Consider the following 25,812-nt stretch of genomic DNA (forward strand, 5'->3'; position numbering starts at 1 on the left):
CATTCTATGTTGGATGTCTTGTTTGTCTATTTCGGTGTTTGGCCTGATATGGTTCTCAATCAGGGCAGGTGTTAGATTGTCTCTGATTGGGAACCACATTTAGGTAGCCTGGGTTTCAATGTGTGTTTGTGGGTGATTGTTCCTGTCTCTGTGTTTTGCACCAGATAGGGCTGTTTTCGGTTTTCGTACGTTTGTTATTTTGTTAGTTTAATAGTGTATAGTTCTTTATTTAAATAAAATGAACAACAACTACGCTGCATTTTGGTCTGCTCCTCCTTCCCACAACGAAAGCCGTGACAGGCATGACAATGCCCCGCAGGATGTCCTCAAGAGTGTGAACAGCTGTCATCAAGGCGAAGGGTGGCAACTTTGAAGAATCTCAAATAGAAAATATATTTTTGATTTGTGACTTGGGGTGCAGTGAGGCTAGTATCGGGTAACTTGGGGTGCAGTGAGGCTAGTATCGGGTGACTTGGGGTGCAGTGAGGCTAGTATCGGGTGACTTGGGGTGCAGTGAGGCTAGTATCGGGTGACTTGGGGTGCAGTGAGGCTAGTATCGGGTGATTTGGGGTGCAGTGAGGCTAGTATAGGGTGATTTGGGGTGCAGTGAGGCTAGTATAGGGTGATTTGGGGTGCAGTGAGGCTAGTATAGGGTGATTTGGGGTGCAGTGAGGCTAGTATAGGGTGACTTGGGGTGAAGTAAGGCTAGTATAGGGTGACTTGGGGTGCAGTGAGGCTAGTATAGGGTGACTTGGGGTGCAGTGAGGCTAGTATAGGGTGACTTGGGGTGCAGTGAGGCTAGTATCGGGTGACTTGGGGTGCAGTGAGGCTAGTATAGGGTGATTTGGGGTGCAGTGAGGCTAGTATAGGGTGACTTGGGGGGCAGTGAGGCTAGTATAGGGTGATTTGGGGTGCAGTGAGGCTAGTATAGGGTGATTTGGGGTGCAGTGAGGCTAGTATAGGGTGACTTGGGGTGCAGTGAGGCTAGTATAGGGTGACTTGGGGTGCAGTGAGGCTAGTATCGGGTGACTTGGGGTGCAGTGAGGCTAGTATAGGGTGACTTGGGGTGCAGTGAGGCTAGTATCGGGTGACTTGGGGTGCAGTGAGGCTAGTATAGGGTGACTTGGGGTGCAGTGAGGCTAGTATAGGGTGACTTGGGGTGCAGTGAGGCTAGTATAGGGTAATTTGGGGTTCAGTGAGGTTAGTATAGGGTAATTTGGGGTGGTAGTAATTAGAGCCTTGAGGTAGGTTCTTAATTTAGGGGGAAGGAGCTGACGCTAGGTAACAGTAAGAGCTAGAGGGAGGGGCGGGACGGAGAAAGGGACTCAAACTAGGGGACAGGGGTCATGACCTCTGACTGACCTCTGACACGAACTTGGTGGTGGCATTACTCAGGGTCTTCAGCATGGGTGTGGCCTCGGCGTAGAACAGAGACATCCGATTGGCCATCTCGTTGTTCACCTCATTCTCCGCCTCCAACTGCAGCAGAGAGAGATGGTTGGAACACGAAAACATTTAGATATTTGGCACACGATTCCTCTTTAATTTTTGTGTATCTGCACGTCATCTAACGTGACATTGTTGGATGCTTTTCCTGCCTGCAATTACATTTCACATTGACATTTTTGTCATTCATCAGATGTTATTATCCAGAGGGACTTGCATAGATCTTAAGATAGCTAGGTGGGACAACCACATATCACAGTCATAGCAAGCAACGCTTTCTTTAATAAAGCAGCCATCAGAAAAGTTAGGAAGGTTGAAAAATAATCAAGTGTGAGTGTTAGTTCAATTCATTCAACATCTACACAGAGAGAAAAAAACAGTACTATGTGATGACCAGTAGTGTTTTTTTTTTGTTAACAGTTGGTAATGAGCACTGTTACCATAGCAACCGTCTGACAGTTTAGCCAAGCGATCCAGGTTACGGAACCAATGTAGCACAGGCCAACATGGTCTTACCTGCTGGTTGTTCTGCCTGTTTCTACTGATGGTCTTACCTGCTGGTTGTTCTGCCTGTTTCTACTGATGATCTTACCTGCTGGTTGTTCTGCCTGTTTCTACTGATGGTCTTACCTGCTGGTTGTTCTGCCTGTTTCTACTGATGGTCTTACCTGCTGGTTGTTCTGCCTGTTTCTACTGATGGTCTTACCTGCTGGTTGTTCTGCCTGTTTCTACTGATGATCTTACCTGCTGGTTGTTCTGCCTGTTTCTACTGATGATCTTACCTGCTGGTTGTTCAGCCTGTTTCTACTGATGGTTCTCCTGTAGTAGCTGAAGTCATTCTGAATGGCTGGGTTTGTCATCTAGAGAGAGAGAGAGGGGGGCGGGTTAAGTTAAACAGTAGCTATAATCAGTGCAGTGAAAACACTTTGGGGGAGGGGGGGGCGTGAGTCAGTGTGCGCTACTCCACCGCTTATAGAGTAACTGCAATTGGTAAATTAAATTAATTGGACGTGATTTGGAAAGGCACACACCTTTCTATATAAGGTCCCTACAGTTGACAGGGCATGTCAGAGCAAAAACCAAGCCATGAGGTCAAAGGAATTGTCCGTAGAGCTCCGAGACAGGATTGTGTCGATGCACAGATCTGAGGAAGGATACCAAAACATTTCTGCAGCGTTGAAGGTCCCCAAGAACTCAGTGGCCTCCATCATTATTGAATGGAATAAGTTTGGAACCACCAAAATTCTTCCTAGATCTGGCCGCCCGGATGAACTGAACAATCGGGGGAGAAGGGCCTTGGTCAGGGAGGTGACCAAGAACCCGATGGTCACTCTGACAGAGCTCTAGAGTTCCTCTGTGGAGATGAGAGAACCTTCCAGAAGGACAACCATCTCTGCAGCACTGGGAGAACGTAACAAAGTACAGAAAGATCCTTAATGAAAGCCTACTACAGAGCGCTCACGACCTCAGACTGGGTTGAAGGTTCACCTTCCAACGGGAAAACGACCCAAAGCACACAGCCAAGACAATGCAGGAGTGGCTTCAGGACAAGTCTCCTTGTGTGACCCAGCCAGAGTCTGGACTTGAACCCAATCAAACAACTCTGGACAGACCTGAAAATGTCTGTGCAGCAATGCTCGCCATCCAACTTGACAGAGCTTGAGAGGATCTGCAGAGAAGAATGGGAGAAACTCCCCAAATACAGTTGTGCAAAGCTTGTAGCATCATTCCCAAGAAGACTCAAGGCTGTAATCTCTGCCAAAGGTGCTTCAACAAAGTAATGAGTAAAGGGTCTGAATACTTAAGCAAATCAGTGGATTTTTATTTTTTCACAAAAAAATCTGTTTTTCCTTTGTCATTATAGGGTATTGTGATGTCATTATAGGGTATTGTGATGTCATTATGGTGTATTGTGATGTCATTATGGGGTATTGTGTGTAGATTGTGTGTAGATTGATTGTTTAATCAATTTTAGACTGTAACGTAACAAAATGTGGAAAAAGTCAAGTGGTCTGAATACTTTCCAAAGGCTCTGTATCAAATAAATGACATCCAGCTCAAGGCTGCAGCTATGCATTTGGTTTGCTAACCTGCTCAGTGGCTAGATGTCAAGATCTATCTTCATGGTTACAGCAGAGACATTCAGTCCCCTATCGGATCAAGGTCTCTGTTGCCCCAAAAAATCTGTGCGTCCCCCCAAAAAATAACTAAAAATGGAAATAGCACCCCTTGTATGCACATTGGTTAACACTATGTACTCCGGTATGGTTCAGAAACGGTATGACGGTATGTTCTGGATACCACCCAGCCCTACTATGTAATGATATAAAGGAAAGCAACACTCATCTCTCCTGGACAGACTATGGATACATAAATGATACTTCATTCTCTTCCTCATTCCCTTTCTCCTCCTTCTCACCTTTAGTTCGTCGAAGCTGAGGGTAAAGTGGAGTATCTCCGCGAACTGTTTGGCCAGGGCCTGCTCTCTCTCCAGGTGTTGCATGGGAGCGTAGGGAGGGCTCGTCAGCGCCTCCAACAGGCTACGCAGGGCATTCTCTACATAGACACATAATAATGTACATTACATTAGTACCGAAAAAATTAATTCATTAAGTTTTATTTTTGTGACAAATCGTCACTTGGTCACCCATCCCTTATGGGATTAATTCATTAATAAACACTATAAACAAACATGACAATAATTCACTGTGATAATTATTCTGGTGTTTTGTGCAGTGCACATCGCATAAACAGTGACAAAGAATCAATACATAATATTACACATATATATATATTTAACATTTAATACATCAATACGGAATATTTATATGTATATACTGTATATACTGTGTATATATAGATATATACTGTATATATATGTTAAAAAATGTAAATCAGTACATAATACTAAATAAGGTTATCCAAGCAATAATTGTATCCACTGTAACTATGAAATAACACATCTGGAGTCATGTAGTAACCAAATAAGTATTTAATAAATCAAAATATATTTTATATTTGAGATTCTTCAAAGCAGCCACCCTTTGCCTTGATGACAGCTTTGCTCACTCTGGGCATTCTCTCAACCAGTTTCATGAGGTAGTCACCTGGAATGATTCCATATGTGTCATTCCATAGTGTTGATGTCTTCACTGTTATTCTACAACTGTCACGCCTTGGTCTTAGTATTTTGTGTTTTAGTTAATTAGTTGGTCAGGCCAGGGTGTGACATGGGTTTATGTTTGTCGTATTTCTTAGTGGGGTTTTTTAGTTATTGGGATTGTTGCTGATTAGGGGTGTGTGTTGCATAGGTTTGGCTGCCTGAGGCGGTTCTCAATCAGAGTCAGGTGATTCTCGTTGTCTCTGATTGGGAACCGTATTTAGGTAGCCTGGGTTTCACTTTGTATTTCGTGGGTGATTGTTCCTGTCTCTGTGTTAGTGTTCACCAGACAGGCTGTATAGGTTTTTCACGTTCCGTTTGTTGTTTTTGTTATTTCATGTATCGTCATTTGTTCTATTAAAAACACGAGTAACCAACACGCTGCATTTCGGTCCGACTCTCTTTCGACAAACGAAGAACGCCGTTACAACAACGTAGAAAATAGTAAAATAAAGAAAACCATTGAATGAGTAGGTGTGTCCAAAAATGTTGACTGTTACTGTATATATATATATATACACACACTTGCATAGGCACACATTGTGATATTGTTGTATTGAACATGTTGTGTTGTGGACATGTGGTGGTGTAGGGATGTTATGTGATGTACTGTTTGATCATTAGCTCATTCAGTACAAACATAGTTCACTGTTTCAGTCTGTTGTTTTATATGTAATGTGGGTGCTTTGGTGTGTTTTGGACCACAGGAAGAGTAGCTGCTGTCTTGGTAACAGCTAATGGGGATCCCTGATAAATACAAATATGAATACAGATCAATAAATACAGAAAAATGAAACGGCATTTGATCCCAGTCAGGCACGACGAGAAGACATGCCTGCACACAATCTGTACACCTATGTGTCATTTGCTGTGTTGGACTTGAATATGTTTTTAACTGAATTGAACGTAGCCATTTATTTTTAATTTTTTTCTAAGCTTTATGTCAAAATGTATTCCACAAACCGAAGAAAAACTCAACGGACAAAAAAACCAATTTCAGTTCCTCCTCATCACTCAGTAACACAACGCCAAGGTTGATCTGGTGTGCTTTCTGGAATTAAAATCAAGCGTATATCGTGATAGAATGGACAATAGAGGATCAAATTCATTTAATTCACTGTTTCTTTTGAGGTCACAATAGGTACATAGTCTTTCCACTTCCATTTAACCACAATACTGACCTGTTTCAATATGCAGAGGCAATATCCCTGATCTGACCTGTTTCAATACGCAGAGGCAATATCCCTGATCTGACTTGTTTCTATATGCAGAGGCAATATCCCTGATCTGACCTGCTTCAATACGCAGAGGCAATATCCCTGATCTGACCTGTTTCAGAACGCAGAGGCAATATCCCCGATCTGACCTGTTTCTATATGCAGAGGCAATATCCCTGATCTGACCTGCTTCAATACGCAGAGGCAATATCCCTGATCTGACCTGTTTCAATACGCAGAGACAATATCCCTGATCTAACCTGTTTCAATACGCAGAGGCAATATCCCTGATCTGACCTGTTTCTATACGCAGAGACAATATCCCCGATCTGACCTGTTTCTATACGCAGAGACAATATCCCTGATCTGACCTGTTTCAATACGCAGAGACAATATCCCTGATCTGACCTGTTTCAATTTGGGTTTATGATTAATCTCCTCCACATATTTATTTTCGTATTGCAACATCAGTTGTTTTTTAGTAGAGTCTATGTTTTCCTTTATTTAGTTTCATACAACTGTTCCCAGTCAGGCTGTTGGTAAAGGTTAGACATTTCAGTTGCCCAGGCGGCCCCTATGGAGAGATCCAATTGAAAAACGTTGCTGGAAATTCGGGAAATTGGCATATCCAACAGTCTATTCCAAAGTCTCACCATACACGCCTTCGGTCTCACCTCACAGGGTTCCCAGCCTATGTCCCCAGTTATTGCCAGTTAACAAGACATTTGTGGAGAGGTTGATAAACGAGTTTTAATGACTCCAACCTAAGTGTATGTAAACTTCCGACTTCAACTGTATCTCTTATCACACCACACACCCGGAGAATTCTCCAGGACAGGACACATCATTGTCTGATACAGTTTGGAATATGTGGCATAACTCCCTGAAGAACTCTACTTAGTATTTCTTGGGGGGTATTTTATTAGGATTTCCTTTAGCTGTTCCCGAAGCAGTAGCTACTCTTCCTGGAGTCCTCACAAAACACATGAAACACAATACAGAACATTAATTAGTATCCCCATTAGCTGTTCCAGAAGCAGCAGCTACTCTTCCTGGAGTCCTCACAAAACACATGAAACACAATACAGAACATTAATTAGTATCCCCATTAGCCGTTCCAGAAGCAGCAGCTACTCTTCCTGGAGTCCTCACAAAACACATGAAACACAATACAGAACATTAATTAGTATCCCCATTAGCCGTTCCAGAAGCAGCAGCTACTCTTCCTGGAGTCCTCACAAAACACATGAAACACAATACAGAACATTAATTAGTATCCCCATTAGCTGTTCCAGAAGCAGTAGCTACTTTTCCTGGAGTCCTCACAAAACACATGAAACACAATACGGAACATCAACGGACAAGAACAGCCTTTCAAATCTGGGTTTTATAATGCTCCCACACTACACGTTTTAATAAGCGCTTGTGGCTCCTTATAACTGCCTTATAACCTTGATCATGTATAATGGCTGTGTCTAAATGGAGTCACAATGTAGTACCCATGTGTGATTCATAGATTGCATTGTGTGCATTCCTGTGTCTCTGCCCTAATCATATCCCTTACTATGGTGTCCATTCACATGCTATTGAACCCAGACCACGGTATAGACGCATGTAGCTCTGTCAGGGTAATGGCTCAGCCTGTCCCGTGGGGACCAATCCCTTCCCTCTGAATCATTAACTATTCAACAGCTCCTATAAATAGAGACGGCCTGGGTAGAAACTCCACTCTCCCTCCTGCTGCTGCTGGCCCATAGCTACTGGAGCATAGATATAGAATAGGTAGAAACTCCACTCTCCCTCCTGCTGCTGCTGGCCCACAGCTACTGGAGCATAGATATAGAATAGGTAGAAACTCCACTCTCCCTCCTGCTGCTGCTGGCCCACAGCTACTGGAGCATAGATATAGAATAGGTAGAAACTCCATTCTCCCTCCTGCTGCTGCTGGCCCACAGCTACTGGAGCATAGATATAGAATAGGTAGAAACTCCACTCTCCCTCCTGCTGCTGCTGGCCCACAGCTACTGGAGCATAGATATAGAATAGGTAGAAACTCCACTCTCATTCCTGCTGCTGCTGGCCCACAGCTACTGGAGCATAGATATAGAATAGGTAGAAACTCCACTCTCCCTCCTGCTGCTGCTGGCCCACAGCTACTGCAGCATAGATATAGAATAGGTAGAAACTCCACTCTCCCTCCTGCTGCTGCTGGCACCATAGCTACTGGAGCATAGATATAGAATAGGTAGAAACTCCACTCTCCCTCCTGCTGCTGCTGGCCCATAGCTACTGGAGCATAGATATAGAATAGGTAGAAACTCCACTCTCCCTCCTGCTGCTGCTGGCCCACAGCAACTGCAGCATAGATATAGAATAGGTAGAAACTCCACTCTCCCTCCTGCTGCTGCTGGCACCATAGCTACTGGAGCATAGATATAGAATAGGTAGAAACTCCACTCTCCCTCCTGCTGCTGCTGGCCCATAGCTACTGGAGCATAGATATAGAATAGGTAGAAACTCCACTCTCCCTCCTGCTGCTGCTGGCCCACAGCTACTGGAGCATAGATATAGAATAGGTAGAAACTCCACTCTCCTCCTGCTGCTGCTGGCCCACAGCTACTGGAGCATAGATATAGAATAGGTAGAAACTCCACTCTCCCTCCTGCTGCTGCTGGCCCACAGCTACTGGAGCATAGATATAGAATAGGTAGAAACTCCACTCTCCCTCCTGCTGCTGCTGGCCCACAGCTACTGGAGCATAGCTATAGAATAGGTAGAAACTCCACTCTCCCTCCTGCTGCTGTTGGCCCATAACTACTGGAGCATAGATATAGAATAGGTAGACACTCCACTTCCCCTTCTGCTGCTACTAGCTCAGCGCTACTGATGCAGAGATATAGCATAGCTAGAAACTCTATTCTCCCTCCTGCTGCTACTAGCTCAGAGCTACTGAAGCAAAGATATAGCATACATAGAAACTATGTATGCCGCTAGCCCAGAGCTGTAGGATAGATATAGAGCGTGTAGAGAGCATGTTCAAGGTAATGTTCTGTGGGTTTAAGGGTCTACAATTCAGAACCATCATTTGATTGACTGACATTGTGTCACCTCTCAGATTTGGGTGACTTTTCTCAGTGATGTAAGCAGGTAGCAATGGCATATTCTTCCTTCCTTGTCAAAGAGCTACTGGATGTCAGTTCTAGGTATTGTATTTCTATAATTAGTAGAGAACTGGGTTTGCTGTAACTGAAAGAGAGGAATAGGGTATTCTGATTCGCCTCCCTTTACTCTGGAAGAGGAAGTGTTTTCAGGCACTGTGTTAAGGGTGTTTTTTAAGAGGTGTGTGTAGGTTCTGTGTACGTTTGAAAGGTGCCGTTCATATTGTCACGTAGCCGAGCATCGATCTGGACACTTCACTTCCGAGCCTGCGTCTCAAATGATACCCAATTCCCTATGTGGTGCAATTCTTTTGAGGAGAGCCTTTTCTCTTTATGGGGAATAGGGTGTCATTTGAGCTCTGTCCATAAGTTGACCACAGCACTGATTCTTTGTGACTTCCTCTCTATCTCCCTCTGTCTGTCTGTCTGTCTGTCTGTCTGTCTGTCTGTCTGTCTGTCTGTCTGTCTGTCTGTCTGTCTGTCCCTCTCTCCGTCTGTCTGTCTGTCTGTCTGTCTCTCTGTCTCTCTGTCTCTTTCTCCCTCTCTCTCCCTCTCTCTCTCTATTTATCTCTCTCTCGATGACCGTATTCCGCTGTTGCCGTAGCAACTGCTGCCTGCTAGGTCAGGCAACTGCAGAGGTGGCTGAGAGGAGGAGAGAGCTGTGTGTGTGTGTGTGTGTGTGTGTGTATGTACAGTATGTGTGTATTTACGTGCGATGTAAAGTCTGCAGGGGAAGCCATTAAAGCTGCTACATCTAATATCATCATGACTCTCCATACATAAATAATCTTTGTGTTATCAATAAAAAGTAAGATGAACTGTGTGTTTTTTATCCACTCCTCTCCTTTCTGTGCCTGCAGGCCGTGCTAATGCAGAAGCATAGCCATGTCTGCGTGCGCGTGTGTGTGTGTGTGCGTGGCCTGGGCATGTGTGTGCGTGTGTGTGCGTGGCCTGTGCGTGTGTGTGCCTGTGTGTGTGCGTGCGTGTGTGTGTGCGTGGCCTGCGCGTGTGTGTGCGTGTGTGTGTGTGGCCTGCGCATTTGTGTGCGTGTGTGTGCTTGTGTGCGTGCGTGTGTGTGTGCGTGGCCTGCGCGTGTGTGTGCGTGTGTGTGTGTGCGTGTGTGTGCGTGGCCTGCGCGTGTGTGTGCGTGTGTGTGTGTGTGTGCGTGGCCTGCGCGTGTGTGTGCGTGTGTGTGTGTGCGTGTGTGTGTGCGTGGCCTGCGCGTGTGTGTGCGTGTGTGTGTGCGTGGCTTAAGCGTGTGTGTGCGTGTATGTGTGTGTGTGCGTGCGTGCGCGTGTGTGTGTGTGTGCGTGCGTGTGTGTGTGCGTGGCCTGCGCGTGTGTGTGCGTGTGTGTGTGTGTGCGCGGCCTGCGCGTGTGTGTGCGTGTGTGTGTGCGCGGCCTGCGTGTGTTTGTGTGTGTGCGTGGCCTGCGCCTGTGTGTGCGTGTGTGCGTGTGTGCGTGTGTGTGTCACCCACCCAGTCGGAGGGAGAACTCGTAGAAGCGTTTGAGTTTGGCCACCAGGGGGCAGACTGCATTCCAGGCCTTCTCCTGTAGCTGCAGATCACCTGGGTTCTGGATGGCCTGGAGGAGGGAAAAAGGGGGAAGAGGAGGAGGTTGAGAGGAGGAAGAGGAGGAAGAGGAGGAGGAGAAGGACAGATGTTGAATATGGAACCTAGAATATTAATCTGAAAAGGAGAAAGGAGAAAGAAAAGAAGATAAATTCCTTCCTTCAGTAAACACTGATCAGACAGGATTGGGTTCGTACGAGCTATCTGTGTAGGATTCCAAACCTATGCCTGTCCATAAATCCATCTTTGGATAGACAGAAAATAGCGGCAGGAAGATATTCAACACTATAGTAGCAATCAAAAGCTCAACAGTCATTCAATTCTCTTCCCAGTGATCGTTAAATATCGGAGTGGGATTTGAAGCCACTGGTTCCCAGTCTAGTTTTGGTAACAGGCTGCTGAAGACTGTAGTGTGTTCTGAGTTTTCTGCTGACCACCTGGCTGACCTCTCAGCTGCTTTGATGTCTGTGAGAGAGAGAGATCAAAGTTGTGTGTGTGTGTGTGTGTGAGAGAGACACACATCTGAGCAAACCTTTTAACTTGACTCAACACCACAGAGGCTCAGTGGCACCAGCCACCACCCGCTATGACTAACGTTTGAGCAGTAGAAACGTTTGATGAACGCCGGTATAACGTTTGCGGGAGAATTGTAGGTTCTCTCCTAATTGAAAGATTCACACAGCTGGTGAACAAGACTAGAATAACAAATCGATTAGTATTCATAAAAATGTGTCTTTTAGCGGTCGCATGGTGTCCTTTCTGAATAGTCATTTGTATGTAGCAAGATAGCAGGCTACCTATTGCAATTTGGTTTATTTGTTCATTTAATGGGATTAACATGTACTGTGTTAATATTCCATTTATAACCCCGCCCGCCACTCTTCACAAATTCCTCCTCTCACCTCTCGAATCTCTTGTCCCGCCCCTCCTCACACACCCCTCCCCTCACCTCTTGTATCTCTTGTCCCGCCCCTCCTCACACACCCCTCCCCTCACCTCTCGAATCTCCTGTCCCGCCCCTCCTCACTAACCCCTCCCCTCGCCTCTCGTATCTCCTGTCCCGCCCCGCCTCACACACCCCTCCCTTCACCTCTCATGTCTCCTGCCCCCCCCCCCCCTCCTCACACACCCCTCCCCTCACCTCTCGAATCTCTTGCCCCTACCCTCCTCACACACCCCTCCCCTCACCTCTCGTATCTCCAGTCCCGCCCCTCCTCACACACCCCTCCCTCACCTCTCGTATCTCTTGCCCCTCCCCTCCTCATACACCCCTCCCCTCACCTCTCGTATCTCCAGTCCCGCCCCTCCTCACACACCCCTCCACTCACCTCTCGTATCTCCTGTCCCGCCCCGTTGTATGACTGTAGTTCAGCCAGGATACCGTGGGCCTCCTCCAGGACAGCACTGACCTGGTTCCATACCGCCGTCTCTGCCTCTGTAGGCTGGGCATCTGGACGAGAATGGAGCATGATGGGACATGGAGTTTTAGAGGGTAGAGTAGGTTTGGGGGTTGAGAGTTAGAGAGGAGCATGATGGGACATGGAGTTTTGGAGAGAAATGGGGGGTTGGGGTTAGAGTGGTGAATTAGGGTTAGGGTTATAGGAAGGGTGTGTGTGTGTGTGTGTGTGTGTGAGAGCGGGGCAGGAAATGAAAAGGAAAATGAGGGGCGGCATAATGGGAAGGGTGTTTAGTTTCCGAGGAAGGAGAAGGATTGTAAGAGGAGAATAAGGACTAGATTATTAGAATATCCAATATCCAAAAGGTTTAGAACACCTACTCATTCCAGGGTTTTTCTTTATTTTTTACTGTTTTCTACATTGTAGAATAATAGTGAAGACATTAACTATTAAATAACAAATATGGAATCATGTAGTAACCCAAAAAAGATTCTTCAAAGTAGCCACACTTTGCCTTGATGACAGCTTTGCACACACTTGGAATTCTGTCAACCAGCTTCATGATGTAGTCACCTGGAATGCATTTCATTTAACCTCTTGAAGCTAGGGGGCACTATTTTTATGTTTGGAAAAACTAACGTTCCCAAAGTAAACGGCCTATTTCTCAAGACCAGATACTAGAATATGCATATCATTGACAGATTAGGATAGAAAACACTCTAAAGTTTCCAAAACTGTAAAAATATTGTCTGTGAGCATAACAGAACTGATATTGCAGGCGAAAGCCTGAGAAAAATCCAATCAGGAAGTGACTTATTTTGAAACCCCTGTGTTCCTATGCGTCCCTATTGCCCATTGAAAGGGATATCAACCAGATTCCTTTTCCTGTGGCTTCCCTAAGGTGTCAACAGCCTTTAGACATAGTTTCAGGCTTTTATTTTGAATAATGAGCGTGAACGACCACATTGCGTAAGTGCAGGTGGGGGCTCAGTGATTTGTACGCAAAAGAGAGAGGAGGCCATTGTTACTCCCGGTCCTAGTGAAAAGCCAACTGTCCTGGTTGATATATTATTGAATAGATATTTGAAAAACACCATGATGATTGATTATAAAAAAACGTCTGACATGTTTGTTGACATTATGGATATAATTTGGAATTTTTGTCTGCGTTTCCGTGGCATAACGTACCAAACTAAAAGAGGTATTTGGATATAAAAAATATCTTTATGGAACAAAAGGAACATTTGTTGTCTAACTGGGAGTCTCGTGGTTGAAAACATCCAAAGATCATCAAAGGTAAACAATTAATTTGATTGCTTTTCTGATTTTCGTGACCAAGTTACCTAATGCTAGGTGTACTTATTGTTTTCTCGAGCAATCGATAAACTTACACAAACGCTTGTATTGCTTTCGCTGTAAAGCATAATTTCTAAATCTGAGACGACAGGTGGATTAACAAAAGGCTAAGCTGTGTTTTCCTATATTACACTTGTGATTTCATGAATATGAATATTTTTTAGTAATATGATTTGACTGTGGCGCTGTGCTATTCAGCGTTGTTGATGACAATTCTCCCGGATCTGGGATGGGTGGTTCTATTAACAGGTGTGACTTGTGGAATTTCTTTCCTTCTTAATGCGTTTGAGCCAATCAGTTGTGTTGTGACAAGGTAGGAGGGGTATACAGAAGAAGCTCTATTTGGTAAAAGACCAAGTCCATATTATGGCAAGAACAGCTTAAATAAGCAAAGAGAAATGACAGTCCATCATTACTTTAAGACATGAAGGTCAGTCAATCTGGAAAATGTCAAGAACTTTTTGCAAACGCAAAACCCATCAAGCGCTATGATGAAACTGTCCCTCATGAGGACTGCCACAGGGACCGAGGACCCAGCGTTACCTCTAATGCAGAGGATACGTTCATTAGAGTCACCAGCCTCAGAAATTGCAGCCCAAATAAATGCTTCACAGAGTTCAAGTAACAGAAACATCTCAACATCAACTGTTCAGAGGAGACTGTGTGAATCAGGCCTTCATGGTCGAATTGCTGCTAAGCAACCATTATTAAAGGACACCAATAAGAACAAGAGACTTGCTTGGGCCAAGAAACACAAGCAATGGACATTAGACTTGTGGAAATTTGTCATTTTGACTGAATTCTAAATATTAGATTTTGGGTTCCAACCACTGTGTCTATGTGAGACGTGTTGTGGTTGAACGGATGATCTCTGCATGTGTACCGTAAAGCATTTCCCACCGTAAAGCATGGAGGAGGAGGTGTTATGGTGTGAGGGTGCTTTGCTGCTGACACTGTCTATGATTTATTTAGAATTCGCATACTTAACCAGCATGGTTACCACAGCATTCTGTAGCGATACCCCATCCCATCTGGTTTGGGCTTAGTGGGACTGACCTCAACCCATTTGAGATGGTTTGGGCTGAGTTGGACCGCAGAGTGAAGGAAAATAAGCCAACGAGTGCTCAGCATATGTGGGAACTCCTTCAAGACTGTTGGAAAATCATTCCAGGTGAAGCTGGTTGAGAGAATGCAAAGGATGTGCAAAGCTGTCATCAAGGTAAAGGGTGGCAATTTGAAGAATCTCAAATATAAAATATATTTTGATTTTTTTTTAATTAACTATTTTGTTGTTACTACAGAATTTCATATTTGTTATTTCATAGTTTTGATGTTTTCACTATTATTCTATAATGTAGAACATAGTACTTAAAAAAAAAAACTGTAATGAGTAGGTGCTCTAAAACTTTTGCTCGGTTGTATAAACATGTCTGTACAGTCATGACACACTGCGGAGGGCCAGATCCTGACATGATATATCTGTCTGTACAGTAATTCCAATTTTACTATTACAGTTGATTAGTCTCCGTCTTGTTCCACATTTGTTCATGCTTTTTTTATTGTGTCACTTCTCCTTCTGTTTATATCGACTCTAAAGAGTTTGATCAAAAGTGTAAAATATTTGATTATCATTGAATCTTGTGTGAATGTCAGCATAACATTCACTGGGTTTACGTTACAGTTATAGACACGTCTCAAGTGAAGGATCTGGCCCTTCTGGTTTAATGTATTCGTTTAGTTGGTCACAGTACAGTCAGAAAGGGTGGAGAAGGCAGGAATCATCTCTGTCACACACGGTAGTTATTGAAGCAGAACCTAAAGCTTGAGTTGTTGTGATGTCGTTGAATAATCAATCAATCAGTCAATCAATCAATTGTATTAATAAAGCCCTTTTTACATCAGCCAATAAACATACATCATTGTTTTTGCCAGTGGGTTTAAAAAAGTGCTAGCCCTAGCAGCCCTAGCTTTAGGAGTGGCAGCCCTAGCTTTAGGAGTGGCAGCCCTAGCAGCCCTAGCTTTAGGAGTGGCAGCCCTAGCTTTAGGAGTGCCAGCCCTAGCTTTAGGAGTGGCAGCCCTAGCTTTAGGAGTGGCAGACCTAGCTTTAGGAGTGGCAGCCCTAGCTTTAGGAGTGGCAGCCCTAGCTTTAGGAGTGGCAGACCTAGCTTTAGGAGTGGCAGCCCTAGCTTTAGGAGTGGCAGCCCTAGCTTTAGGAGTGGCAGCCCTAGCTTTAGGAGTGGCAGCCCTAGCTTTAAGAGTGGCAGACCTAGCTTTAGGAGTGGCAGCCCTAGCTTTAGGAGTGGCAGCCCTAGCTTTAGGAGTGGCAGACCTAGCTTTAGGAGTGGCAGACCTAGCTTTAGGAGTGACAGCAGTAAGGGGGCTCTGGAGGGGGAGAAGAAGAGTGCGGAAAGAGAGAGCGACAGAGAGAATAAAATAGATTACCTGGAGAGAGAGAGTGGGCACAGAGAGAGGGTGAGAGCTGAGGCAGAGAGCTATTTACACTGTATTGACATGTATGTGTCATTGTGTCTCTCTCTCTTTCTGTCTCTGTCTCTGTCTCTCTCCATCTCTGTCTCTCTTGCTGTGGCTATCTCTCTCCCTCTATCTATCTCTTTCTGTCTGTCTCTCTCTGACTCTCTCTCTCCTTCTCTCATTCTCTCTCTCTCTCTCTCTCTCTCTCATTCTCTCTCTTTCTCTCTCTCTCTCTCTCTGTCTATCTCTATTTCTGCCTCTTTCTGTCTCTGTCTCTCACTCTCTCTCTCTCTCTGTCTCTCTGTTAGTTTGTTAGTGAATAAACCAGAACCAGATTTGTGTCCAATGGTTTTATCCAGATCAGCTGAACAAATAAGCAACTGAGACCCCTAGGCACAGACAGTACAGCACACACAGGGTGCCTCTCAGTCACTATACCGTAGGCTTTGTTTGTTCATCTGTGATGAGTCTGTTTTAGTGACTAAATGGGACAGGCAGGGAAGAACCAACGCTGGAAGCAACAGGCTGAAGCAGATGCAATAGGCTGGTGTCCTATTGTGACATACAGCGCGTTCTGAAAGTATTCAGACCCCTTGGCTTTCTCCACATTTTGTTACGTTAAAACCTTCTAAAATGTTTGAAACAGATTTTTTCCCCCTTATCAATCGACACTCAATACCACATAATGACAAAGCAAAAAACATTTTTTGGAAATGTTTGCAATTTATATAATAAATAAAACTCAATTATTACATTTACAAAAGTATTCAGACCCATTACTCTGTACTTTGTTGAAGCACCTTTGGCAGTGATTAAAGCCTTGAGTCTTCTATGGTATGACACTACAAGCTTGACACATCTGTATTTGGGGAGTTTTCATCAATGATCTCTCTCTCTCCCGTTCATCTTTCCCTCGATCCTGACTAGTCTTTCAGTTCTTTGTGCTGAAAAACATCCCCACAGCATGATGCTGCCACCACCATGCTTCACCATGGGGCTGTTGCCATGTTTCCTCCAGACGTGACGCTTGGCATTCAGGCCAAAGAGTTCAATCTTGGTTTCATCAAATCAAATATTCTTGCGTCTCATGGTCTGAGAGTCTTTAGGTTCCTTTTGGCAAACTCCATGCAGGCAGTCATGTGCCTTTTACAGAGGAGTGACTTCCGTCTGGCCACTCTGTCATAAAGGCCTGATCGGTGGACTGGTGCAGAGATGGTTGTCCTTCTGGAAGGTTCTCCCATCTCAGAGGAACTCTGGAGCTCTGTCAGAGTGATCATCGGGTTCTTGGTCACCTCCCTGACCAAGGCCCTTCTACCCTGACTATTCAGTTTGGCCTGGAATTTGCATGCATTTTTTGGTACCCTTCCCCAGATCTGTGCCTCGACACAATCCTGTCTCGGAGCTCTATTGACAAGTCCTTTAACCTCATGGCCTGGTTTTTGCTCTGACATGCACTGTCAACAGTGGGACTTTATATAGACAGGTGTGTGCCTTTCCAAATCATGTCCTGTCAATTGAATTTACCACAGGTGGACTCCAATCAAGTTGTAGAAACATCACAAGGACGATCAATGGAAACCAGATGCACGGGAGCTCAATTTCGAGTCTCGTGTCAAAGGGTCTGGATACTTATGTAAATAAAAAACTCTAAAAACCCATCTTCGCTCAGTCACTTGGAGGTATTGTATGTAGATAGAGGAGTGGGGGAAAATGTAGATTAATTCCATCACTCCAGGGCAATGAATACATTGATCAACTATGGCTTTGAAGGGGAGGTGGAACCAGGGTTCTCATTTTGGTTACGGATGTGACACTTTCATGTCTATAGTTATGAAGTTGATCCATTTCCCTGGTCTGTGTTGTTTGGTTTGTAATGGAGTGGACCCATTTCCCTGGTCTGTGTTGTTTGGTTTGTAATGGAGTGGACCCATTTCCCTGGTCTGTGTTGTTTGGTTTGTAATGTAGTGGACTCATTTCCCTGGTCTGTGTTGTTTGGTTTGTAATGGAGTGGACTCATTCCCCTGGTCTGTGTTGTTTGGTTTGTAATGTAGTGGACTCATTTACCTGGTCTGTGTTGTTTGGTTTGCAATGGAGTTGACTCATATCCCTGGTCCATGTTGTTTGGTTTGTAATGGAGTGGACCCATTTCCCTGGTCTGTGTTATTTGGTTTGTAATGTAGTGGACTCATTTCCCTGGTCTGTGTTGTTTGGGTTGTAATGGAGTTGAGTGGTTTAGGTTGTGTAGTTGCCCCATATCCCTGGTCCATGTTGTTTGGTTTGTAATGGAGTTGACCCATATCCCTGGTCCATTTATTTTTTTTTTTTAATGGAGTGGACCCATATCACTGGTCAATTTTTTTTTTTTTTTAATGGAGTGGACCCATTTCCCTGGTCCATGTTGTTTGGTTTTTTAATGGAGTGGACCCATATCCCTGGTCCATGTTGGTTTTTTTTTAATGGAGTTGGTTTAGGTTGTGGAGTTGATGTATTATTTTAGATTAGTTATCATGGTGACCCTGTAGCCTTGATATCTGTTGATTAGCTAATAATGGCAATTAATGTCTATTTAGATTAGTTATGTGTCGATGCTTTGTTTGATTCTACATAGAGGTGAACTAATGCAGTTTTAGGTTATGGAGTAGATTGGTCTTTGTTTTGGTCTGTATCATTGTTAACTCAAGATTTCATCTGTGTGACAGAGGTGACTTCTGCCTCTCACTGGAGCAGAAGAGCACAGTGCTGCTATAGAGAGGGGATTTACTCTACTTTAGTAGAAGAACCCCATTCTCCCTTGCAGTGGGCTACTCCGTTTCCATAGGAACTATAACAGATTATACCAGAGAGTGGAAGGAACCATCTGTTAAATAGGGGGGACTTTGGAGAAGGAAGGAAAGAAGAAGTTAAAGGTTAGAGGTGAGAGTGGAAGGAGGCAAGGCAAGGATGGAGGTGGCCATTTTGTGACCGACCCTCGCTTCCCACACAAACACACATGCACGCACACACACCAGATTAAACACACAAACACATACACACAACACTCACTCACTCATCCAACAGCATTGCAACTCGGGAAGCTGATAGGGTGGATAGATATAGATGGTCTTTGGTTGTAAGACATCTTTATCTCAAAGCAACAAGCTAGATAGAGATGGTCTTTGGTTGTAAAACATCTTTATCTCAAAGCAACAAGATAGATAGAGATGATCTTTGGTTGTAAGACGTATTTTATCTCAAAGCAACAAGAGAAAAATAAGAGGTATGGCATTCTGAAGACTGTTGCTTCCTAAATAGTGCCCGATACCAATCGGAAAGTCTGTGTAGGAGGAGAGAAACATGGAGGAGCAGAGAAACATGGAGGAGCAGAGAAACATGGAGGAGCAGAGAAACATGGAGGAGCAGAGAAACATGGAGGAGCAGAGAAACATGGAGGAGGAGAGAAACATGGAGGAGGAGAGAAACATGGAGGAGGAGAGAAACATGGAGGAGGAGAGAAACATGGAGGAGGAGAGAAGGAGGGAGACTACAGGTATATGACAAAACACTGAGACAGAATGAAGGAAGCAACTATAAATACAAAAAAAGGCAAACTAAATTTGATAAACAGAGAGAGAAATAAAAATGATAAAAAGCAGATGGTCTCACGTTCAAAGTCAAGGAAAATGATTGGGCCATGCTCTAGTTCGGAGCAGGCCAGCACTTTCAGGAGGTTACCCATCTCCTAGAACAGAAAGAGGGAAGAAGAGGATTGTGTGGGTGATGAAGGGGAGGTGTGAGGGACGTGTGTGTGTGTGTGGTGGATTGGTTGGGGTAGGAGGGGGTGGGTTGGTCGGGTGTGAAGGTGGTATAGCTCGTCCAGGTATGTCGTGGGTGGCGTTGGAATGGCAACATGGACAGACAGATCACTCTCTCACTCGGGTTTGTTTTCTTCTAGCACTCTGCTGTCCAGCTTCTCAGTACTGAAGGACTGCTGGTTAGTCTGTCCAGCCTCTCAGTACTGAAGGACTGCTGGTTAGTCTGTCCAGCCTCTCAGTACTGAAGGACTACTGGGTATGTCTGTCCAGCCTCTCAGTACTGAAGGACTGCTGGTTAGTCTGTCCAGCCTCTCAGTACTGGAGGACTGCTGGTTAGTCTGTCCAGCCTCTCAGTACTGAAGGACTGCTGGTTAGTCTGTCCAGCCTCTCAGTACTGAAGGACTGCTGGTTAGTCTGTCCAGCCTCTCAGTACTGAAGGACTGCTGGGTATGTCTGTCCAGCCTCTCAGTACTGGAGGACTGCTGGTTAGTCTGTCCAGCCTCTCAGTACTGGAGGACTGCTGTTTAGTCTGTCCAGCCTCTCAGTACTGGAGGACTGCTGGTTAGTCTGTCCAGCCTCTCAGTACTGGAGGACTTCTGGTTAGTCTGTCCAGCCTCTCAGTACTGAAGGACTGCTGGTTAGTCTGTCCAGCCTCTCAGCACTGGAGGACTGCTGGTTAGTCTGTCCAGCCTCTCAGTACTGAAGGACTGCTGGTTAGTCTGTCCAGCCTCTCAGTACTGAAGGACTGCTGGTTAGTCTGTCCAGCCTCTCAGTACTGAAGGACTGCTGGTTAGTCTGTCCAGCCACTCAGTACTGAAGGACTGCTGGTTAGTCTGTCCAGCCTCTCAGTACTGAAGGACTGCTGGGTATGTCTGTCCAGCCTCTCAGTACTGAAGGTCTACTGGGTATGTATGTCCAGCCTCTCAGTACTGAAGGTCTACTGGGTATGTCTGTCCAGTCTCTCAGTACTGAAGGACTGCTGGTTAGTCTGTCCAGCCTCTCAGTACTGAAGGACTGCTGGTTAGTCTGTCCAGCTTCTCAGTACTGAAGGACTGCTGGTTAGTCTGTCCAGCCTCTCAGTACTGAAGGACTACTGGGTATGTCTGTCCAGCCTCTCAGTACTGAAGGACTGCTGGTTAGTCTGTCCAGCCTCTCAGTACTGAAGGACTGCTGGTTAGTCTGTCCAGCCTCTCAGTACTGAAGGACTGCTGGTTAGTCTGTCCAGCCTCTCAGTACTGATGGACTGCTGGTTAGTCTGTCCAGCCTCTCAGTACTGAAGGACTGCTGGGTATGTATGTCCAGCCTCTCAGTACTGAAGGACTACTGGGTATGTCTGTCCAGCCTCTCAGTACTGAAGGTCTACTGGGTATGTATGTCCAGCCTCTCAGTACTGAAGGTCTACTGGGTATGTCTGTCCAGCCTCTCAGTACTGAAGGACTACTGGGTATGTCTGTCCAGCCTCTCAGTACTGAAGGTCTACTGGTTAGTCTGTCCAGCCTCTCAGTACTGAAGGAATGCTGGTTAGTCTGTCCAGCCTCTCAGTACTGAAGGACTGCTGGTTAGTCTGTCCAGCCTCTCAGTACTGAAGGACTGCTGGTTAGTCTGTCCAGCCTCTCAGTACTGAAGGACTGCTGGGTATGTCTGTCCAGCCTCTCAGTACTGAAGGACTACTGGGTATGTCTGTCCAGCCTCTCAGTACTGAAGGACTACTGGGTATGTCTGTCCAGCCTCTCAGTACTGAAGGTCTACTGGGTATGTCTGTCCAGCCTCTCAGTACTGAAGGTCTACTGGGTATGTCTGTCCAGCCTCTCAGTACTAAAGGACTGCTGGCTACGTCCTCTGGTTATTGTGATATCAATTTAAATTAAATATTCACTACAAATGGACATTTTTTGTGCTTTGCTTAAGCTGATTAAAGATGTCAATATTTCAAGGGATCTTGGGACTTATGAGGACTAATTGGTTCTGAAGCTGTTCACGAGCGCAAAGAATGAGAGTGAGGGCAGAGAGTTTCTGAACATGACAAACACCACCCACAGCACAGCAACACTCCAACACACCATGAGAACATCAACCCACATCTACATCCCCATTCCTCTCCACCCGAACCACAACCTGCACCTCTGACCTCCAACCTGCATCACACACTGATACACACACATGCACATCCCAGCGCTCACTTACTTTCGAAGTCCAGGAAAAAATGTGGACAGTTTTCTAAATCCTTGCCAAGGACCTTAATGAGGTTCCCCATGGCTGCAACCTGGACAGGAGAGAGATAGACAAACAGTAGAACTAACCTTAACCTAGACTGGAGAGATATAGATAAACAGTAGAACTAACCCTAACCCAATCTTAACCCTATCCCAGCAATAGCCCCTACCCTACCCTGCCCTAACCTTAACCCTACCCTAACCCCTACCCCAACTGTAACCCCTACCCGAACCCTACGCTAACCCCTACCCCAACATTAACCCAACCCTAACACCTACCACGACCCTAACCCATACCCCAACCCTAACTCCTATCCTAACCCTAACCCCTAACCTAACTCCTACCCCAACACAAAATCTACCCCAACCCTCACCCTTAAAATTGTACATTTATATTTGACTCATTTAGCAGCCGCTCTTGTCCAGAACGACTCACAGTTAGTGCATTCATCTTAAGGTAGCTAGGTGGGACAGCCAAGTATCACTGGCATAGAAAGGACATTTTTAGTGAATATTGTAGCTATTAATCGATTCAGAGCTTGAAGCGAGGGGGGGGATCAAGTGCCAGGTTTCGCTCGAATTGGACCGATTTACAAGTTTTCTCTCTGAAAAATGTAGTTAATTTTATCTGATTGTCATAAGGTTCCATGACTTTGTCCACACAGGGCATCTGAACACACAAAATACATGTTGTTGATTTTCATTACATTTTGAGTGTTTTTTTTATTACTTTTGGTCATTAGAAACGAATAGGTGAGACTACAATTAGTGTATAAAATTGAGTTCAGGCACATGCCCATTCATCAGATGGACACACTTCCTCTCCCAGACCCCCACATGCATGTGTGTTTGAACACACACACACACACACACACACACCTCACTCCCCTTCTTGGTTCCATGGCAACCCCCGCAGGAACCTTTCCCCAATAGAATCTTTCCCCCACGGGAACCACACCTGTTGGAATTCTCACAAACAATCGCAACATTGTGTCAATAATTTTTCTGCAGCTCTGGTAAATAAAGTTAATTTGAGGCCTTGTTCACAATTCATTCTGTGGCAGCACATTGACCAAACGATATACTGTAGGTGAGGCTCTTGATCACATCTGAGTATTTGTTATAGTCAAAATAATCCATATATTATGCTTTTTTGTCTTCTCAAAAACGAGTTGTAGGGGCTCAGGTCAATGAGGCCTACAGGCCATAAATAGCTAATAGAAGTTCAAAACTTGTAATGTTCACAACAACTTAAAATTAATTTAAGTTGATTAAAAGATCCAACACAACATTAGGTGACAATATATGTATTATTATGGATTTATAATCAGCTATAACGGGGTGGCCATTTTGGACCGGGAACACAGAATGAATGAATATAAAACGAGCGTAACAGGAGGGTTTAGACACTGTTTGAAGAGGTTTCAGATGGTTCCAACATTGGGGTACCAGGACAGAGAAGGGTTTGGACTGGGCTGAGCGGGAGCTGCCTTCCAGTAGGGGTGGGAGGGCCAGGAGACCAGAGGTGGCAGAACATTTACATTACATTTAAGTCATTTAGCAGACGCTCTTATCCAGAGCGACTTACAAATTGGTGAATTCACCTTCTGACATCCAGTGGAACAGCCACTTTACAATAGTGCATCTAAATCATTTAAGGGGGGGGGGTGAGAAGGATTACTTATCCTATCCTAGGTATTCCTTGAAGAGGTGGGGTTTCAGGTGTCTCCGGAAGGTGGTGACTGACTCCGCTGTCCTGGCGTCGTGAGGGAGTTTGTTCCACCATTGGGGGGCCAGAGCAGCGAACAGTTTTGACTGGGCTGAGCGGGAACTGTACTTCCTCAGTGGTAGGGAGGCGAGCAGGCCAGAGGTGGATGAACGCAGTGCCCTTGTTTGGGTGTAGGGCCTGATCAGAGCCTGGAGGTACTGCGGTGCCGTTCCCCTCACAGCTCCGTAGGCAAGCACCATGGTCTTGTAGCGGATGCGAGCTTCAACTGGAAGCCAGTGGAGAGAGCGGAGGAGCGGGGTGACGTGAACCACAACCACAAAGTGCTCGGGTTGGGGTGTAGGGTTTGAGACCTGAGGTGGCAGAACGGAGTGCTCGGGTTGGGGTGTAGGGTTTGAGACCTGAGGTGGCAGAACAGAGTGCTCGGGTTGGGGTGTAAGGTTTGAGACCTGGGGTGGCAGAACGGAGTGCTCGGGTTGGGGTGTAGGGTTTAAGGAAGGGGCAGTTCCTCTTGGTAAGCATACTAACCCCTACCCCAAACCTAACCCCTACCAAAATCCTATCCTCTAACCTAACCCCTACCACTACCCTAACTCTTATCCTGACCTTACCCCATCTCTACCCTACCCCAACCCTGACCCTACCCCGACCTTACCCCAACTCTACCCCAAACCTGACCCTACCCCGACCCCGACCCTGACCCTACCCCAAACCTGACGCTACCCCGACCCTTACCCTACCTTGACCCTGACCCTACCCCGACCCTGACCCTACCCCGACCCTACCCCAACCCTACCCCAACCCCAACACTAGCCCAAATCTAACCTCTAACTTCTAACCTCAACTCTAACCCCAAACCCCTAGTGTGTAAGATGGCTCCGGAGAGGATGGCTGCTGTTTCATGGGCTCTTAAACCAACGGTGCTATTTTGTTTATTTTTTCAAAATAAAGTTTTGTGACTTATTTTGTACATCATGTTGCTGCCACAGTCCATTAAGACCTAAAATAGCATATGGAAAATCAGAACAGATTCATCTTCAACTGGATAAAGAATATTAAATGTGTTTTACCTAATTTCTATCAGCATAGTAAATGTGCAACCAAAGGGAAAAAAACTCTAGACCACCTTTACTCCACACACAGAAACTCGTGCAAAGCTCTCCCTCACCCTACATTTGGCAAATCTGACCATAATTCTATATTCCTGATGCCTGCTTACAAGCAGGAAACACCAGTGAATCGGTCTATAAAAAAGTGGTCAGATGAAGCAGATGCTAAACTACAGGACTGCTTTGCTGTCACAGACTGGTGCTTGTTCCGGGATTCTTCCGATGGCATTGAGGAGTACACCACGTCAGTCCCTGGCTTCATCAATAAGTACATCTTGGACATCATCCCAAAAGTAACTGCACATATAAACCCTAACCAGATGCCATGGATTACAGACAACATCCGCACTGAGCTAAAGGGTAGAGCTGCCGCTTTCAAGGAGCGGGACACTGACACGGAAGCTTATAATAAATCCTGCTATGCCCTCAAAAAATCAAACAGGCAAAGCTTCAATACAAGACTAAGATCGAATCATACTACACCTGGCTCTGACGATCGTCGGATTTGGCAGGGCTTGCTAACTATTACAGACTACAAAGGGAATCACAGCCGAGAGCTGCCAAGTGACACGGGCCTACACGACAAGCAAAATTACTTCTATGCTCGCTGCGAGGCAACTAACAATGAAACATGTATGAGAGTACCAGCTGTTCCAGATGACTGTGTGATCTTGCTCTGTTGTGCACTGGGGCCTCCCACGCCTCATTCTGTTCTGGTTAGAGCCAGTTTGTGCTGTTCTGTAAAGGGAGTAGTACACAGCATTGTACGAGATCTTCAGTTTCCTGGCAATTTCTCGCATGGAACAGCCTTCATTACTCAGAACAAGAATAGATTGACGAGTTTCAGAAGATAGTTATTTGTTTCTGGCCATTTTGAGCCTATAATTGAACCCACAAATGCTGATGCTCCAGATACTCAACTAGTCTTAAGAAGGCCAGTTGTATTGCTTATTTAATAAAACAACAGTTCTCAGCTGTGCTAACATAATTGCAATATGGTTTTCTAATGATCAATTAGCCTTTTAAAATTATAAACTTGGATTAGCAAATACAACATGCCATTGGAACACAGGAGTGATGGTTGCTGATAATGGGCCTCTGTACACCTATGTAGATATTCCATACCAATCCAGCTGCAATAGTCATTTACAACATTAAGAATATCTATTTATTGTGATAATATCTACTATTTCGAAG

The 25,812-nt window shown here is 45.2% G+C and overlaps 1 protein-coding gene across 9 annotated transcripts in view; it reads right to left on the minus strand.

Moving 5' to 3' along the window:
- Positions 1 to 25,812, minus strand: part of LOC135549497 (CYFIP-related Rac1 interactor A-like) — a 99,350-nt gene that overhangs the window by 22,117 nt on the left and 51,421 nt on the right. For 6 of the 9 annotated variants that reach the window (XM_064979501.1, XM_064979504.1, XM_064979502.1 and 3 more), the window contains 6 exons: positions 19,419 to 19,494; positions 11,880 to 12,001; positions 10,459 to 10,564; positions 3,866 to 4,002; positions 2,229 to 2,306; positions 1,363 to 1,479 (listed from right to left, as the gene is read on the minus strand). In XM_064979501.1, the coding sequence (XP_064835573.1) occupies positions 1,363 to 1,479; positions 2,229 to 2,306; positions 3,866 to 4,002; positions 10,459 to 10,564; positions 11,880 to 12,001; positions 19,419 to 19,491 (633 nt within the window). In that variant the 5' untranslated portion in view covers positions 19,492 to 19,494. Of the gene's footprint in view, positions 1 to 1,362; positions 1,480 to 2,228; positions 2,307 to 3,865; positions 4,003 to 10,458; positions 10,565 to 11,594; positions 11,614 to 11,879; positions 12,002 to 19,418; positions 19,495 to 21,751; positions 21,831 to 25,812 lie in introns of those variants that run through there. The other 3 variants (XM_064979506.1, XM_064979507.1, XM_064979508.1) reach the window with 3 other exon arrangements.

Source organism: Oncorhynchus masou, chromosome 12 (assembly GCF_036934945.1).
Source record: "Oncorhynchus masou masou isolate Uvic2021 chromosome 12, UVic_Omas_1.1, whole genome shotgun sequence".
In the NCBI taxonomy this organism is placed as follows: domain Eukaryota; kingdom Metazoa; phylum Chordata; class Actinopteri; order Salmoniformes; family Salmonidae; genus Oncorhynchus; species Oncorhynchus masou.